Source organism: Jaculus jaculus, chromosome 8 (assembly GCF_020740685.1).
Source record: "Jaculus jaculus isolate mJacJac1 chromosome 8, mJacJac1.mat.Y.cur, whole genome shotgun sequence".
In the NCBI taxonomy this organism is placed as follows: Eukaryota; Metazoa; Chordata; class Mammalia; order Rodentia; family Dipodidae; genus Jaculus; species Jaculus jaculus.
This window is the reverse complement of record NC_059109.1, coordinates 141,030,672-141,046,902: the sequence shown is the minus strand read 5'-3', so window position 1 is coordinate 141,046,902 and position 16,231 is coordinate 141,030,672. Positions and strand designations below refer to the sequence as shown.

Here is a 16,231-nt window from a genome sequence, read left to right as displayed (position 1 = left end):
AATTTTTTTTAAAAAAAAAAAGAAGGTCAGAGGCTGGAGAAGTATATCTTACTTCTCCTGAGGACAGAAGATAGGAAGTGGCAGAGTCCCAACAGCCTCTCAGAGACTCAGAGTACACAACTCCCAAGTGAGTTGAGTGTGGGGTCTGTCAGGACTGGTATATGTTGGGTAGGGAAGTCACCAGACACTGGGGTGTCTGCAGAAGGATGAGGCTGGGAATAGTCTGTCCCTCAGCCAGTGGAGCATATGCAGCAGAGTGAGCCATGGCTGCAGCCTGGCCCAGAGGCTGGGAGCTTCCTTCCTGGGTAAGAGCCTGGACCCACAGCCTGAGCTCCTTCCTGTTCCTGGGCTTCCAGGAGTCTCCTGGTGTGGGTGTGACTCTTCCTGCATGTCCCTGCAGCCTCCTCTGCACCAGCCTTTCCCGTGGGGCCATCTGCGCCTTCTGTTCCAAAAACGTGAAAAACAAAACGTGGATCTGAAGAGCTGTGGGCACTTTACTGGGACTGCTGGGGCGGCATAGTTTCAGAGCATACTCTAGGGTGACTTTCTTTTTTCTTTTTTAAAAAAGTTTATTTGCTTATTTGAGAGAAAGAGAAAGGGAGAGAGAGGGAGATTGGGCATGCCAGGGCCTCTTGCTGCTGCAAACACGAACTCTGGATACATGTATCACTTTCTGCATCTAGCTTTATGTGGGTACTGGGGAATCAAACCCAGGCTGTCAGGCTTTGTAAGCAAGTGCCTTTAATCTCTGAGCCAGCTCTCCAGCCTAGGGTGACTTTCTTTGTAGAGCCGGTAGCACACAACTTGTTGGCCAAGCAAGAATGTTCTAAAGGGCTGGGTTGATATTCCTCCTAGATCAGTCAGTGATTCATACATTCAGGTCACTAACTACAGGGAAGGACTGTGGATCCATAGTGTAGCCATGTCAACATATGTTCCTACCTGCAGGGCTTCTGGAATGTTCTGAGATGCCTTGCCAGAGGCCTTTAGGAATGGGGCTGAGTAAGTCTTGTCACTGGGTACCTTTACCTCAGTCTGTGTGTGTGTGTGTGTGTGTGTGTGTGTGTGTGTGTGTGTGTGTGTGTACGCATGTGTATATAGAATATATGTGTGGTATGGTATGTGCATGTGTATGTGCAGATGTGTGTTTTCTATGTATGTGCATTTGAAGGACAGGAGAATGTTAGGTATCCTTATCTATGTACTTACTTAAGACAGGGTCTCTCTCAACTCAGAGCTGCTGTCAGTGAGCCCCAGTGATTCTCCAGTCTCTGGAGGATCCTAGGGAGTCAAACTTGGAAGTTTCTGGTCAAAGAGGCCCTTGTGGTAAGCCTCTTAACCACCAAGCAATCTCCCCAGTACCAGCCCCAGACTTTTTTTTTTTTTTAACAAAAAGGAATGAGTTGCAGTGTGAAGATCTGGCTCTCTGGACTTAGTTTGTGAACTGTGTGTTTGAGTCTATGGGCCTGTCCCTCACCTGGATTTCCAGTCTGCTCATATCCAGCACATTCCCTGCTCTTCTTCCCTTGATCGTAACACTCTTCCCTCCTCTCCTCCCAACCAAGCTAGTTCCTCCTTATCCAGCAGGGACCAGCCCCAGGGATGCTTCCTTTTGTGTCTCCCCTGGGCTGTCATATCACCTTGTAGGCAGAGCTGGTCCTGCATGTCCCTTTTACGATGGGCATCTTCGTTGTTTCTCCTGTGTTCTCCCCTGCCACTCAAGCCTCTAGGGTCATGGATGAGATATAGGAATTTCTTGTCCTCCTTCCCCACTGACCAAGCTGGGAGAAAACACCCAGGCAGACAGAATTAGTGATAGAAGACACATGAGATGTCTGCACATTTCTTTTCAGAGCTCAGTTAATTGTATAAATTGACTAATGAGGAAAGGAAATTAATTGCACTTTTGAAATGTGACCGTGGTTTTGTGTTCTGTCTGTGCCAGCAGCCTCTGTCACCACTGTTAACAGCTCTGCTCAGGAGCTGGGAAGTGTGTGGCCCCGTGTCTTCAGGGATAGCAAACATGGGGGCTGTGCAGAGGGCTGAAGTGTCCGGTGGGAGCCAGTCTGTAGGGAAGGGCTGCAGGAGTTGTATGTCTCTTTGGGGCCAGTCTTGTTGGGGCCAAGTCTGAATCCTGATGACACCATATTGGCCCTCTTTGGTTGGCTGTTGCTGCAGCCCAGCTCAGGCTGGACCATGAAATGCCCCCAGGGCTGGGTGGGGAGATACAGGGTCTTGACATTGGCTGGTAGGGATGGAGTGACAGAGGGCGCTATCTCTCACACCTGGCTGGTTCTGCTTGTGCCCCTTGAGGCTCTGTTCAGCTTCTGTACTGTTTTGTGTGTCAGCTCCTTAGTGTTCCTGAGAGCCCCACACCACCCCTCACCATCCCCTTGGGCTAGACCTGCTGCCTGATTCATCACACCATCCCAGGCCATGGTGTCCTTGATGACCTTTATGGGAATTCCCAGTCACTGATGGGTCCTTCTGCTTGAGGGGTTGGGTGCCTGGTGCGATGCAGGTATAGGTTTTGGACACAGACCTTTGCTGGGAGCACATGGACAATGATCTTGGTTCCTCTTGTGGCTGTGTGCAAACATTGACCAGGGCGTTCCTTTCCAACTGCTGAGTCACCTGGGGCTCCCAGGGCCCTGGCTGAGGCCCCATGCCCCTCCCTAACTGTGGTGATCAGGTTTATGTGTCAGCATTGCTGGTCCACCACCCCCCATTGGTCAAGGACCTGCTCTGGTGCTGTTGTGTTTTCAGAGGTGATGGGCACTTCAGTAAGTGACCATAACACAGGTGATACTCTGTGGTGCATAGGTCCTTGTGGTCAGAAAGGGTGGTGTGATGGGACTGGCAGAGATAATGGCTTGGCCATGGTGGGTGGCCAGGAGTCTGATGGGAAGAAAAGGATGAGCTTCTGTGAGTGAGGTGGGTAGTGGGTGCATGGGTGCAAGTGACCAAGTGGGCAGTGCTGATAGGACAGGCATGTATTGATACTGTTGTGGTCTGTCATCCCTCCCGCAGTACATCAGTTCTGCTTTGGGAATGTGGGGTCTGGGTCTTAGGGGTTCTCAGGCTATGGGGCTGGTGGCCCTGAGCTTTTCACCCACAACCTGGCCATCAGACCTATGTGTTATGTACCTTCTCTTCCCAGGATGTAGAGCACAACTCTGAGGTCTTGAGAATAAAAGTGGGCTTTCCCACTACTCACACTTCTTCACCAGTGCTCTCCACAGTGCTCCAACAGGACTTCCAATGATGAGACCGTGGGGTCCTCTTTCTGCCAGACACCGTGGTCAGATGCTGACACTTGCTGTGTGTTCCCAAAAGCACTCATCATCTCTAGCACCTACTTCACCCTCTTTCTTTGTTTTTATTATTGTTATCTTATTTTTAAACTTTTTATCAACAACCTCCATGCATATATAAAATATACCATGATCATAATCTCCTCGCGCCTCCTTACTCCCTCCCAAGTGTCCCCTCCACTGAATCCCTTCTTATTTCCACTAGTCTCTCTTATATATATATGTATATTTGTTCTCATTTTCTCTTTTCTATTCTGTTGTATTTTGATGTCATCAGCTTTTCCCTCCTATTATGCAGGTCTTGTGTAGATAGCGTCAGTCACTGTGAGGCCATGAATATCAAGGCTGTTTTGTGTCTGGAAGACAGCATTGTAAGCACTCCTTCCCTTTCTTTGGCTTATATTCTTTCCACTGCCTCTTCTGCAATGGTCTCTGAGCCTTGGAGGAGGTGATAGAGATGTCACAGTGCTGAACACTAAACTTTCACTTCTTCTCAGTAATATGGTGACTTTTTTTTTTTTTTTTTTGAGGTAGGGTCTCACTCCAGCTCACTCCTGGAATTCACTGTGTGGTCTCAGGGTGGCCTCTAACTCATGGCAATCCTCTTACCTCTGCCTCCCAAGTGCTGGGATTAAAGGCATGTGCCACCACACCTGGCTCAATATAGTGACTTTTGAGTCACCTCAGTGGTCTCTAACATCTTATAAGAGAAGCTTCTCTACCAAAAGTGAGAGTAGCATTAAAATATGGACAAACATAAGTATTTAGAGGGCAGTTTGGTGGACATAATAAATCCATTTAGTCAGACAACAGTAACAGTTTACCCGCTAGGGTTTATGACCTCCCTAGCCATAGGCTTAGGTTTTCAGTACCAGGCAGGAATTCCATCCTGTGGAGCAGGCCTCAAGTCCATTCAGAGAGCAGTTGTTTTCCCCATAATAGACATGTCTTCATTGTACCAGTTGGTACATTTGGCCTAGCTGTCCAGCCATAAATTTTGTATGGTCCACTGCTGGTTAAGACTATTGGTGACTTTTTTCCTCCAATAGACTGCATAGCTATTTCTAGCATCTGACAGCTAGTCAACAAGGAGAAGGTTTTCATCTCAGCTCCAGCTTGATTTCTCAGCCCAAGCATTTGGAGTCTTCAGCAATAGGGTCTTACCATTTAGTTCTGGTTGACAACCAAAAGCCTTGGCAGTAGCCTAGGGTATCAGGGACATCCCTCATTAACAATTTGCTGGAATATACCCCACCCCTGACACTGAAAATTTTCTAGTATCAGTATATGGCTTCTGGGCACATTACTCACCTCCATAGGATACTTTTGCCCAAACACTCTGTTCTCTTTGGTTTTTCAAGGTAGGATCTCTCTTTAGCCCAGGCTGACCTGAAATTTACTATGTCCTCGAACTCACAGCAATCCTCCTTACCATAGCCTCCTAAGTGCTGGGATTAAAAGTATGTGCCACCATGCCTGGCTTTTCTCTTTCTTTTTTTTTATTTTTGCATGTGTTTGTGGTATGTGTGTATCCATATTTGTATGTGTGTGTGTTGGGGGGGCGTATATATGTGTGTGTGCGTGCATGTGGAGGCAAGTAGTTGATGTTGGGTATCTTCTTCAGTTGCTCTCCCCCTAAATTTTTTGAGACACTGAGCCTAGAGTTCATTCATTTGGCTATAAATTTACCCATCAGGTCACAGGGATCTGCCTGTCTCTACCTCCTCAGTACTGAAATTACAGACACACACTGCCACACCCAGTTTTCATGTAGGTGCTGGGGAACTGAACTCAGGTCCTCATACTTGCACAACATGCACTTTACCCACTGAGTAATCTCTGCAACCCTTGTTTCCCTCTCTTGATCCAAGGCCACTTATGTTGTATTTCCCATGACTTGTCTGAAAGGGGAGGGCACACAGCCAGAGTAGGAGTGACCATAGCATCATGGGGATGAGTGGGATGCTCAGAGCAAGACCTACCTTGATCCTTAGCCTTTCACAGCCTGGAAAAGTCAGAGGTCTTATTTGCAAGGGGCAGAAACCAACTGCAAAGTGTTTTTAGTCATGGGCTTCATGGCCTGGAGCTGCAGGGGTTCTGGTACAGCTGTAGGCTGGCTCTCAAGCTGTGTCTTTTATTGCTTTCCTCCATGTAACTTCACCCATAGGTGTTTCCTGTGCTGGAACCCAGGTTGGCTGTAGTGGAAAGGGATGCCTTTGTCTTGATGGTTTAAGCAAAGGTTCTGGGAGGATGCTTGTTGGCTTTAGGTGGTCGGGCTTTGGCCCATGGAAGTCTGCACCTTGGACTGTAAAGGACATTATGCAGTATGCAGAGGTGATGGCAGGTGTGGGTTCTTCTACCCTGATAGCAGGGGCTCAATGACAAAGGGGTGTGTGTGTCTGGAATGGTAGATTGACGTCTATAGACAAATGTAAACACATGAGTCACCTAAGAAGTGAGCACACTATGATGCTCTGCAGTCTGTTTCCTGTGCTCTGCTCACATCTCCCAGGGTGTGGTGTGGTGCCTCAGTAGACAACATTTCTGCTGTGCTGTCCTCTGTGTATCTTGGCCACTGTCATAGACAGCTTCACATTGCTTGGATGAACCTTCCAACCAGGTACTGTTTATAGAAGGAACGTAAGTTATGATGCTTATAGATGCAGGGGAAGTTCCATAATGACAGAAGCTGCCCCCTTTTACAGATCCATGCAGAAAGCAATACCACCAGTACCACAAGCAAGCACACTCCAGGAACCCCAGGCAGAGCTCTGCATACCTTTAGACTGGAATTCCAGATCTGCCCCCACACCTTAAAGCCGGACCGTAGGTTCCACCCACAGTGATACCAGGTTACAAGCTCCTGAATCTATTGGGGGGACATCCATTCAAACTGCTACATTCCACCTAGGCCTCCAATAGATTCATAACCATCTCACATTGTAAACTGTAATCATTCCAATTTCAAAGGTCCCTGTAGTCTTTACTAACTTAAGATAGTTCCAAAGTCCCAAGTCTCATCTGAGATTTAAGATTGTCTCCTAGGTGTGAGTCCTGTAAAATCAAAACAAGTTATATGCTTTCTTTAAGAAAAATATTTTATTTATTTAGTTGAGGGGGGGGAGGAAGGGAGAGAGAGAGAGAGAGAAAGAGAGAGAAAGAGAGAGAGAATATGCATGCCAGGGCCTTTAGCCACTGCAAACGAACTCCAGACACATGTGCCACCTTTTGCATCTGGCATATGTGGGCGCTGAGGAATCACACCTGGGTCCATAGGCTACTTAGGCAAGCACCTTCACCACTAAGCCATTCCTCCAGCCCAACAAGTTATATACTTTCAATATATAAAGGTATAGTGTAAACATTTCCAACTGTTGTAAGGTATAACAAGAAGAGACTGGACCAAATGCAAAGTCAATAGCCACCAAGCAAATATCAAATGTCTGCAGTTCAAGTTCGATATTATAATCAGTGACTGACAGTTTCCAGAATTCCTAATTCAACCCCTCTAGCTGGCTGAATAGCAAGAGAGAACTTCCATCCTGAGCCAGCAGTACTGTATGGTAGTTCTTGCATAGGCCTGGTTTATCCAAAACATCTTCAGGTCTCCATGCAAACCATGGTCCATCTTTCAAAGGCTCCACTGGCCTGTCAGGGTCATCGTGCCCTGCCTATATGCTGTATCTCAGCTGCAGCTCCTGAAACCATGTGCACTTCATCACCCACTCCACTCATTTTTTTTATACTTCTGACATCAATGCCAAGTGTGCAGGACATAGCCATATTCTTAATTCAGGGTTAAAATAAAGTGTGACCTTGAAGAGTAGGTTCCTTCCTTTCAGTCAACTCTTTTCAAAAGGTTTTCATTTTTACCATTCAATCTTCCCTCAGGCATCCCTTTCATTGTATCAGTGTAAAATAGTTTGGCTGTCTTCCTTAATCATGGCAATATCTCCTTAACAATAGCAGCTTTAGCAATCAGTCTCAGTGCCAGTAACCTTAAACTTGCTGGATTTTTCCCAACTTTAAATCTTAAATTTCTCAGTTCCATATCTTTAACCAAGTGCATCAATCCATTACATATATTTAACATTGATCAAACTCTCTGGGCATGGGCAGCAAAATGCAGCTAGTCATTAAGCCAGTACCTCAGTTCCAACAAAGTTCTCTGTGGCCTTTCCTTATCCTTTAAAAGTTCATAAGCAATGCCTCCCAATAAATTCTTTTTTCAAACTCTCACCAGAATAGTTCATAAACCTTGGCTTACCGCTCTGGAAGGCATCTTCAGTTGCAAGTACCAAGTCCATGCTCATTCTTCCAAAATGAAAGTTCCAAAAGACCAAAATCCACATGGTCAGAATCATCACACAGTAACACCCCACTCTCTTTCTCTCTTTTTTTTTCAAGGTAGGGTCTCACTGTAGCCCAGGCTAACCTGGAACTCACTATGTAGTTTCTGGGTGGCCTCAAACTCACAGCTATCCTCCTACCTCTGCCTTCCGTGTGCTGGGATTAAAGGTGTGTGCCACCACACCTGGCCAACACTCCACTCTTTTTTTTTTCTAAATTAAAAATTTTTATTAACATTTTCCATGATTATAAAATATATCCCATGGTAATTTCCTCCCTACCCACCCCCACACTTTCCCATTTGAAATTCCATTCTCCATCATATTACCTCCCCATTACAATCATTGTAATTACATATATACAATATCAACCTATTAAGTATCCTCCTCCCTTCCTTTCTCTACCCTTTATGTCTCCTTTTTACCTTACTGGCCTCTGCTACTAAGTATTTTCATTCTCACGCAGAAGCCCAATCATCTGTAGCTAGGATCCACATATGAGAGAGAACATGTGGCACTTGGCTTTCTGGGCCTGGGTTACCTCACTTAGTATAATACTTTCCAGGTCCATCCATTTTTCTGCAAATTTCATAACTTCATTTTTCTTTACCGCTGAGTAGAACTCCATTGTATAAATGTGCCACATCTTCATTATCCACTCATCAGTTGAGGGACATCTAGGCTGGTTCCATTTCCCAGCTATTATAAATTGAGCAGCAATAAACATGGTTGAGCATGTACTTCTAAGGAAGTGAGATGAGTCCTTTGGATATATATGTCTAGGAGTGCTATAGCTGGGTCATATGGTAGATCAATCTTTAGCTGTTTTAGGAACCTCCACACTGTTTTCCACAATGGCTGGACCAGCTTACATCCCCACCAGCAGTGTAGAAGGGTTTCTTTTTTTCCACATCCCCGCCAACATTTATGATCATTTGCTTTCATGATGGTGGCCAATCTGACAGGAGTGAGATGGAATCTCAATGTAGTTTTAATCTGCATTTCCCTGATGGCTAGTGACGTAGAACATTTTTTTAGATGCTTATATGCCATTCATATTTCTTCCTTTGAGAACTCTCTATTTAGTTCCATAGCCCATTTTTTGATTGGCTTGTTTGATTCCTTATTATTTAACTTTTTGAGTTCTTTGTATATCTTAGATATTAATCCTCCATCAGATATATAGCTGGCGAAGATTTTTTCCCATTCTGTAGGTTGCCTCTTTGCTTTTTTCACTGTGTCCTTTGCAGTGCAAAATCTTTGTAATTTCATGAGGTCCCAGTGATTAATCTGTGGTTTTATTGCCTGAGCAATTGGGGTTGTATTCAGAAAGTCTTTGCCAAGACCAATATGTTGAAGGGTTTCCCCTACTTTTTCCTCTAGCAGTTTCAGAGTTTTAGGTCTGATGTTAAGGTCTTTAATCCATTTGGACTTAATTCTTGTGCATGGAGAGAGAGAAGAATCTATTTTCATCCTTCTGCAGATATATATCCAGTTTTCCCAACACCATTTGCTGAAGAGGCTGTCTCTTCTCCACTGAGTATTTTTGGCATTTTTATTGAATATCAGGTGGCTTACATATGGGTCCTCTATTCTGTTCCACTGATCTACATGTCTGTTTTTGTGCTGGTACCATGCTGTTTTTGTTACTATGGCTCTGTAGTATAGGTTAAAATCAGGTATGGTGATACCACCAACCTCATTTTTGTTGCTCAGTATTATTTTAGATATTCGAGGTTTTTTGTGATTCCAAATGAATTTTTGGATTGTTTTTTCTATTTCCATGAAGAAAGCCTTTGGAATTTTGATAGGGATTGCATTAAATGTGTAGATTGCTTTAGGTAAGATTGCCATTTTTACAATATTGATTCTTCCAATCCAGGAACAAGGGATGTTTCTCCACTTTCTAGTGTCTTCTGCAATTTCTCGCTTGAGTGTTTTAAAGTTCTCATTGTAGAGATTCTTTACTTCCTTGGTTAGGTTTATTCCAAGTACTTTATTTTTTTTGATGCAATTGTGAACGGGAGTGATTCTCTGATTTCATCCTCTGTGTGTTTGTTGTTAGCATATATGAAGGCTACTGATTTCTGTAACACTCCACTCTTGATACTAGTTCTGTTGTAGACAGCTTCATATTGCTGGGATGAACCTTAAATCTAGGCACAGTTTATAGGAGGAACATAGTTTATGAGGCTTACAGATCCAGGGGACGTTCCATAATGGCAGAAACTAGCCCCCTTTCACAGGTATATTCAGAAAGCAATACCACCAACACCACAAGCAAGCATACTTCAGGGACGCCAGACACAATTCAAACACTCTGCATACCTTTAGACTGGAATTCCAGATCTGTTCCCACATCTTAGGGCCAGACCCTAGGATCCATCCACAGTGACACCAGGTAACAAGCTTGAATAAAGCTCCTGAATCTATTGGGGGACATTTATTCAAACTACGATAACCACTTAGGGTGCCCTTGTCATAGTCTACAGGCTGGGTTTGTTTAGTGGGGTCCTTAGGGTGATACTTCCCCTCTGTAGTCCTCTGGGGTGGCGCAAGGGAGCTGATGGCAGCATGTCAAAGGAGGTCATGTGGCTATTAAAGAGGCATAGATCCTATGTGAGAATTCGGTGGACCAGGAAGAATCAGCTAATAAAGCATGGACTGGTGAGGAGGAGCTCCAGTAATAAGGAAGGAGAAGCACAGAAACTTTGGGCTACCTGGCAGCCAATACAAGACCAGAAAGAAGATAATCTGAGAGGTTCCTGTTGAGTGCCAGATTTAGTTGGAAGAGAAGTTTCCTGCTTCCTAGGAAGAAAGCCATTGCATGACAGATGAAAGAGTGAACTTTTACTGAATGCCTTTGGTGGGGCAGGCAGTGTGGAGTTGGCTCATTTTCTTACCTTTGTAATACTTAGGCCATCAGGACTAAAACCAGATAGAAAAGGGTTAGGAACAAAGTGTGGGGCAGAGCAGGGCATAGTGGCACACCTTTAATCCCAGCATTTGCGAGGTAGAGGTAGAAGGATCACTGTGAGTTTGAGGCCAGCCTGAGGCTACATAGTGAATTCTAGGTCAGCCTGGGCTAGAGTGAGACCCTACCTCGAACCCCCCCAAACAAAACAAAACTAAACAGCAAAAAAAAAAAAAAAAAAAAAAAAACCTGATAAAAGTATGTGGTGGAATCTTATCAGCATTTAGTGTCAGTGGAGTCCTGGGGTCCTGGGAGGTGGGAAGTGGATTGTGGACTGTGTCTCTTCTGCTATTCCCTGAATTGCCTCTGATGATGGTGGTTTCGGGGGGTTGGGTGGGTAGGACTTAGAACCTGTAGGACCTCATGTCTCCCTCTTGCTGCAGGTTCCTTCTGGTTTTCTCCTGCCTTGTGCTGTCTGTGTTTTCTACCATCAAGGAGTATGAGAAGAGCTCAGAGGGGGCCCTCTACATTTTGGTAAGCCAGATACTTAGAGGGGAGCAGAGAAAGGCACCTAGAGTTCCTTAATGAGCCCTGGCCAGCCTTTGTAGTAAGACCTCAACACTTCAGTTTGCAGATGTCTGTTTGCAATCTTGATTTCTCAAATGAGTTTGGTCTACTGGGTGGCTTGCTCTCAACCCCTGCCAACCTTTTCGTCCTTCCACAAGTGATGTTATAGCATCTGACATCCCCTACCTCCTCCTTTCCACCCTGCTGGTTTTCTTTGGAGTCTGAGGACCCAGTTGCCCCCACTGGCAGTGTGAGATGTTCCCCAGCATATGTAGGTGCAGGGATACGGGGCCATGATGCTCACTCACAGCAATCATGTGATGGGGCGGGGTGGGCACCATGGCAACGGGACTATAATTTTTGTGTTGTCATTGGTAACAGGGCTGGCCTTTCAAGGAGACTGATCCCACCAGAATGCCCCATCACACATCCTGCCCCATTACCCTGGGGCTGTCTGAGTTCTGAGAGGAAGCTGCTCCCCTTTTTGCTATGAAGAGGAGCTCTTCTTCAGCTCAGCTTTGCTATGTTCCACACACCAATACCTGAGACCACCTTCGAGCTCTGAGAGGGCAATTTCTCAGCTCAGATAGGGCAAGAATCGCCTAGGTCAGGCAGGGCAGAACACCCTCCCAGCTTGTAGGCAGGTTCCCACAGTGGCCTTCAGGTTGTGACTAATAGCTATCAGTCCCTAGGGTATCCAAGACCCTGAGTCCAGAATGGGCCCAACCCCTGCTGCCTGGCAAGTATGACTTGGGGCCTTACAGGGCTCCAGCTAAGCCTATAGCTCCCCTTTAGGGTCTCCATCTGTCTCTGGACTGAAACTGCCCATGTGGCATCTAAGCAACCCTCTCCAGGCTTAGTGGTATGTCAGCTGTGTCCCCTTCCCCCAGGAAATTGTGACCATCGTGGTGTTTGGTGTGGAATACTTTGTGCGGATCTGGGCTGCAGGCTGCTGTTGCCGGTACCGAGGCTGGAGGGGCCGGCTCAAGTTTGCAAGGAAGCCATTCTGTGTGATTGGTGAGGCCCAGTGGGACGTTCAGGATGGGAGTTGCCACAGCAGGCTGGGTGAGAGGGCAGGACCAGCTCCTTCTGGAAGCTTCTTCTCACCACTGAGTTGGAGTTGGAGCCCATGGCTAATGGGGTCTAGGTGTCTAGACGATGGAACCCACTCTTCCCAGGGGCCCTATAAGACATTGACCGCTTCAAGACCCTGAGGAGATGAGATCCCACAAGCTGCATCTGTCTCCTACAGACATAATGGTGCTAATCGCTTCCATTGCTGTGCTGGCTGCTGGCTCCCAGGGCAATGTCTTCGCCACATCTGCGCTCCGGAGCCTGCGTTTCTTGCAAATCCTGAGAATGATACGCATGGACCGAAGGGGTGGCACCTGGAAGCTCCTGGGCTCAGTGGTCTATGCCCACAGCAAGGTGAGCATCTGTGATCTAGCCTGAGGGCTGCTGTTCACCCAGACCTCAACACCCCTGTGTTCTCTGAAGGTCTTGGGTAGCTGACACAAAAAACCAGAAAGCCAATTCAGCTGAGGGCCTGGCAAGATATGAATGAGCCTCCCCACTCTTCTTTGGATTTCTTGCCCTTCCCCTACTCCATGACTCACCATCTTTGACATCTATCCCAGAAAGTTGCTTTGGGCTGTCTGAGTGGTCCTCTCTGGAATCTACTGGCTCTGTGGCTAGGTGTTTCCCTTGCTGGTTCTGAGGGCTTGGATCAATACTTTGCCTGAGCCACTTGCCTAGAGGTTGTTTAAGCTGTGGCTTGTGGTGACTGCTGGCCATGGGACTCATGGGATAGCTGTGTTCACATATTCCACAATGAGAGGGGCTCAGGCTCCCCAGTTCTTAAGATCTGGTTCTGTCAGGCTGTGCTATGAGGCATCCTTGCACACATGGGCTTATTGATCCAAATGCTCTGTGTCCCATTTTCCTACTGCCTGAACCACTTTTTGTGGGTCATGATGGCTTTAGGGCACGAAGAAAGCCCATAGGTATACCAAACTTCCCAAGACCTCAGCACTCTTCCTTCCTGCATACTCTGGGAATTGGGGAGCTGAGTATACAGCCTGTTGGGGTCTGTAGTCCCTTTTGGGTATGTCTCCACAAGATCCTAACAGTTCTGGGATCTTCTAGACCTGCAGCTGCCAACTGTAGGATTCATGCTTCCCAGACCTGGGAAGGATGCTCATGAGGCTGCCAGCTCTGAGTTCTGAGATGGTCAAGTGAAAGGCTGCTTTGGTCAACACCACATTGCCAGTAGTGCCCCCATATTCTGCAGGGTGAGCCCTTCTACAGTCCACTCCTGCTGAACCTCTGCCCTCATCAGGAAGAGAGCCCACTTTTGCTCAAGTTCTAGAGAAGTACCATTCAGGGCGAGGTTCCCAGGCTGGACATGGGCCAGACTGTTCTAGTGGAATGATGATGTGACCTGTGCTGCCTTGTAGGAGCTGGTGACTGCCTGGTACATAGGCTTCCTTTGCCTCATCTTGGCCTCTTTTCTGGTGTACTTGGCGGAGAAGGGAGAGAATGACCATTTTGACACCTACGCAGACGCGCTCTGGTGGGGCCTGGTAAGTCCTGGTCATTGCTAATTTCCCCTTTCCCGAAGACATTTGCCTTCCTTCTTGATACCCTCCCCTTCCTCCAGCTGTCTTGAGGATGTCCTTGGGGCCTGGAAGGAAAGCCTGTTCTTCCTTAGTTGAGTTGGGTGAGCATGTCTCTTGGAGGACGCCTGCTGGCTGGCTGTGGAGGTGACAACCGAGGCTGCTGGTGGTCAGTGTGCTGGCCTGTACACTGGGGAGAGACTGATCTCCTTCATCCCCATTGTCTGCCTCTCAATCCCTGCTCTGGATACCTCATGCAGATAGATGCAGAGGGCAGAGTCAATTGTTCCCTGGGAGACCCTGTGGCAATTATGTGGACTGGTTCTATGCATGCAGAGTTGGACAGCTTCTTTTGGGATGAATATACAAGGCAATTTTCGCTTCTTTATTGAGATGGGGGAGAGGAAGAGTATGGGCACACCAGGGCCTCCTGCTGCTGCACGCAAACTCCAGACACATGCACCATGCTGTGCATCTGGCTTTATGTGGGTCCTGGTACTGGGGAGTTGAACACTGACTGATAGGCTTTGTAAGCAAGTACCTTTCACCACTGAGCAGCCTCCCCAGCTCTAGTTGTGATTTTCATCAATGGCCACAGGTCTGGAATCTTGTTTCTTTCATTCCCCCTCCCAGGAGAAGTAGCACTGTCAGGAGTGAGACTTTCCAGAGGCCAGGCAGAGGCAAGCAGTGCAGGGGATGGCAGGGCTGGGGCAGAAATATTTGATCCCGTGGATTGTCTGTGTATGTTCAGGCTCTGCAGAGCGATTCCACCCAAGAATATTGAGCTGTGACCAGGCCTTTGGTGGGACATGGTCTTCTCATCTTTCAGAGTTGAACTAAAAATTTTATGTGTGCTGTTTCAAAGTTATTCTTTTTTTTTTCTTTCTTCTTTTTTTTTTTTTTTTTTGAGATAGGGTCTCGCTCTACCACAGGCTGACCTGGAATTCACTATGTAGTCTCAGGGTGGTCTCGAACTCACAGTGCTGGGCTTAAAAAGGCATATGCCATCATGCACAGTGTCTTTGCATGTGTTTTAAAAAGTGTCTTCTGGTTCCTAAAACACAGACCTGTGGGTCTCCTCCAGTTATTTCTGTGGCCAGTTCTGTGGCTTACTTTGGGGGCAACCTCCTTGGCCACATAATAGGCCTAGGCTACATTTCCTAATTCAGACTTCTGACCCTGGTCTTCCCCTTTATGGTTGAGTGAGGTTTTACTTGGCTCCTTTCTTTTGCTCTCCAGGTCCTAGCATTCTGGGGCCTCCTATTCTCATCCACACTTCCAGCCTCCCCCTTGAGCCTCACTGGACAGCAGGTCCAACAGCTGCTTAGAAACTTTCAGGGGTGAATTTTGAGTCTGTCTAAAGTGTTCCCTCTGGTCTCATGGTTCATGGCTGGCGAGGGGCCTGGCCACCCTTTCTCAGGTGTCTCTGACTGTGCTGTGTTCCAGGGTTGCCTTCACTGTGTGCAGCAGCACAGAACTCAGAGTCCTTCTGGAGTCTTGCGTATCATTTCTTTCAAGACCTTCTGTCCTGATCTGCATCTCACTGTTATTTTTCTGCCTGTCCTCCCATTCTTCTGCCTTTTTATCACCTTTTACTGTTACTTAGTTGAGTTTGGGGGAGAATAGCATAAGGCATTTTTTCATGTATGTAAGTTTATGATAATACCCGGAACAAGGGATATAGATATGCGGCAGAACCTTGGCTAGGGGAGGACTAGTGGTGGAAATGACTCTCCCAAGCATGCCTTGTTACCTGCGACCAGTCCCTATGCCTTTTCCACAGTCCTGCATGTGTAGGTCCACATGCAGGATATGTTGCTGAGCTGGACCATCGTGTGATATGGAGTGATGAAGTCTGGCCATGGGAGGTCATCTTGGCTGCTCCAGAATAGTCCTTGGGGGAGGTGGCCTTAGACAAATGGAGGGATGATGGATGAGCTCAGAGCAGTGGCTGTCCCTCCCACAGGGAATTTGGGCCCCTTTCACTAAGGACTAGGTGGTCCAGCTCTGCAGTCTGTCACAGGTACAAAAAGGCTCAGCCTGTGCATTCTGAACAAAATAGAAGCTGCTGGTGCTCTGAGGGTGCTGCTTGGCAGAGGAGAGATTATGGGTTTTCATGGCATTGCAGAATGAAGGGTAGTCCGCACTGATTCCAGCATGGGAGGTGTGTGGGAGGGTTGACCTCCATGTCTATCCAGCCCAGGCCCAAGTGGCTACTTACATCCAACTGCCCCCAGAGGTGCAGGAAAGCTTCTTGGATGAGCCTCCTGGGGCTGAGCAGGGGCATTTAGCTTGGGATTATGGGCCTAGCTAAGTGACCAGAGCCCATTATCCCTTAGATCACTCTGACTACCATTGGCTATGGGGACAAATACCCTCAGACCTGGAACGGGAGGCTGTTGGCAGCGACCTTCACCCTCATCGGTGTCTCATTCTTTGCTCTTCCTGCGGTGAGCCTCCTGCCCCTTCCTG

The 16,231-nt window shown here is 47.1% G+C and overlaps 1 protein-coding gene across 18 annotated transcripts in view; it reads left to right on the top strand.

Annotated features, from left to right (window-relative positions):
* Positions 1-16,231, top strand: part of Kcnq2 (potassium voltage-gated channel subfamily Q member 2) — an 88,153-nt gene that overhangs the window by 15,359 nt on the left and 56,563 nt on the right. For 15 of the 18 annotated variants that reach the window (XM_045156749.1, XM_045156750.1, XM_045156753.1 and 12 more), the window contains exons 2-6: positions 11,021-11,111; positions 12,035-12,161; positions 12,397-12,572; positions 13,601-13,726; positions 16,099-16,209. In XM_045156749.1, coding sequence (XP_045012684.1) covers positions 11,021-11,111; positions 12,035-12,161; positions 12,397-12,572; positions 13,601-13,726; positions 16,099-16,209 — 631 coding nt within the window. The remainder of the gene's footprint in view (positions 1-11,020; positions 11,112-12,034; positions 12,162-12,396; positions 12,573-13,600; positions 13,727-16,098; positions 16,210-16,231) is intronic. The other 3 variants (XM_045156757.1, XM_045156756.1, XM_045156748.1) reach the window with 1 other exon arrangement.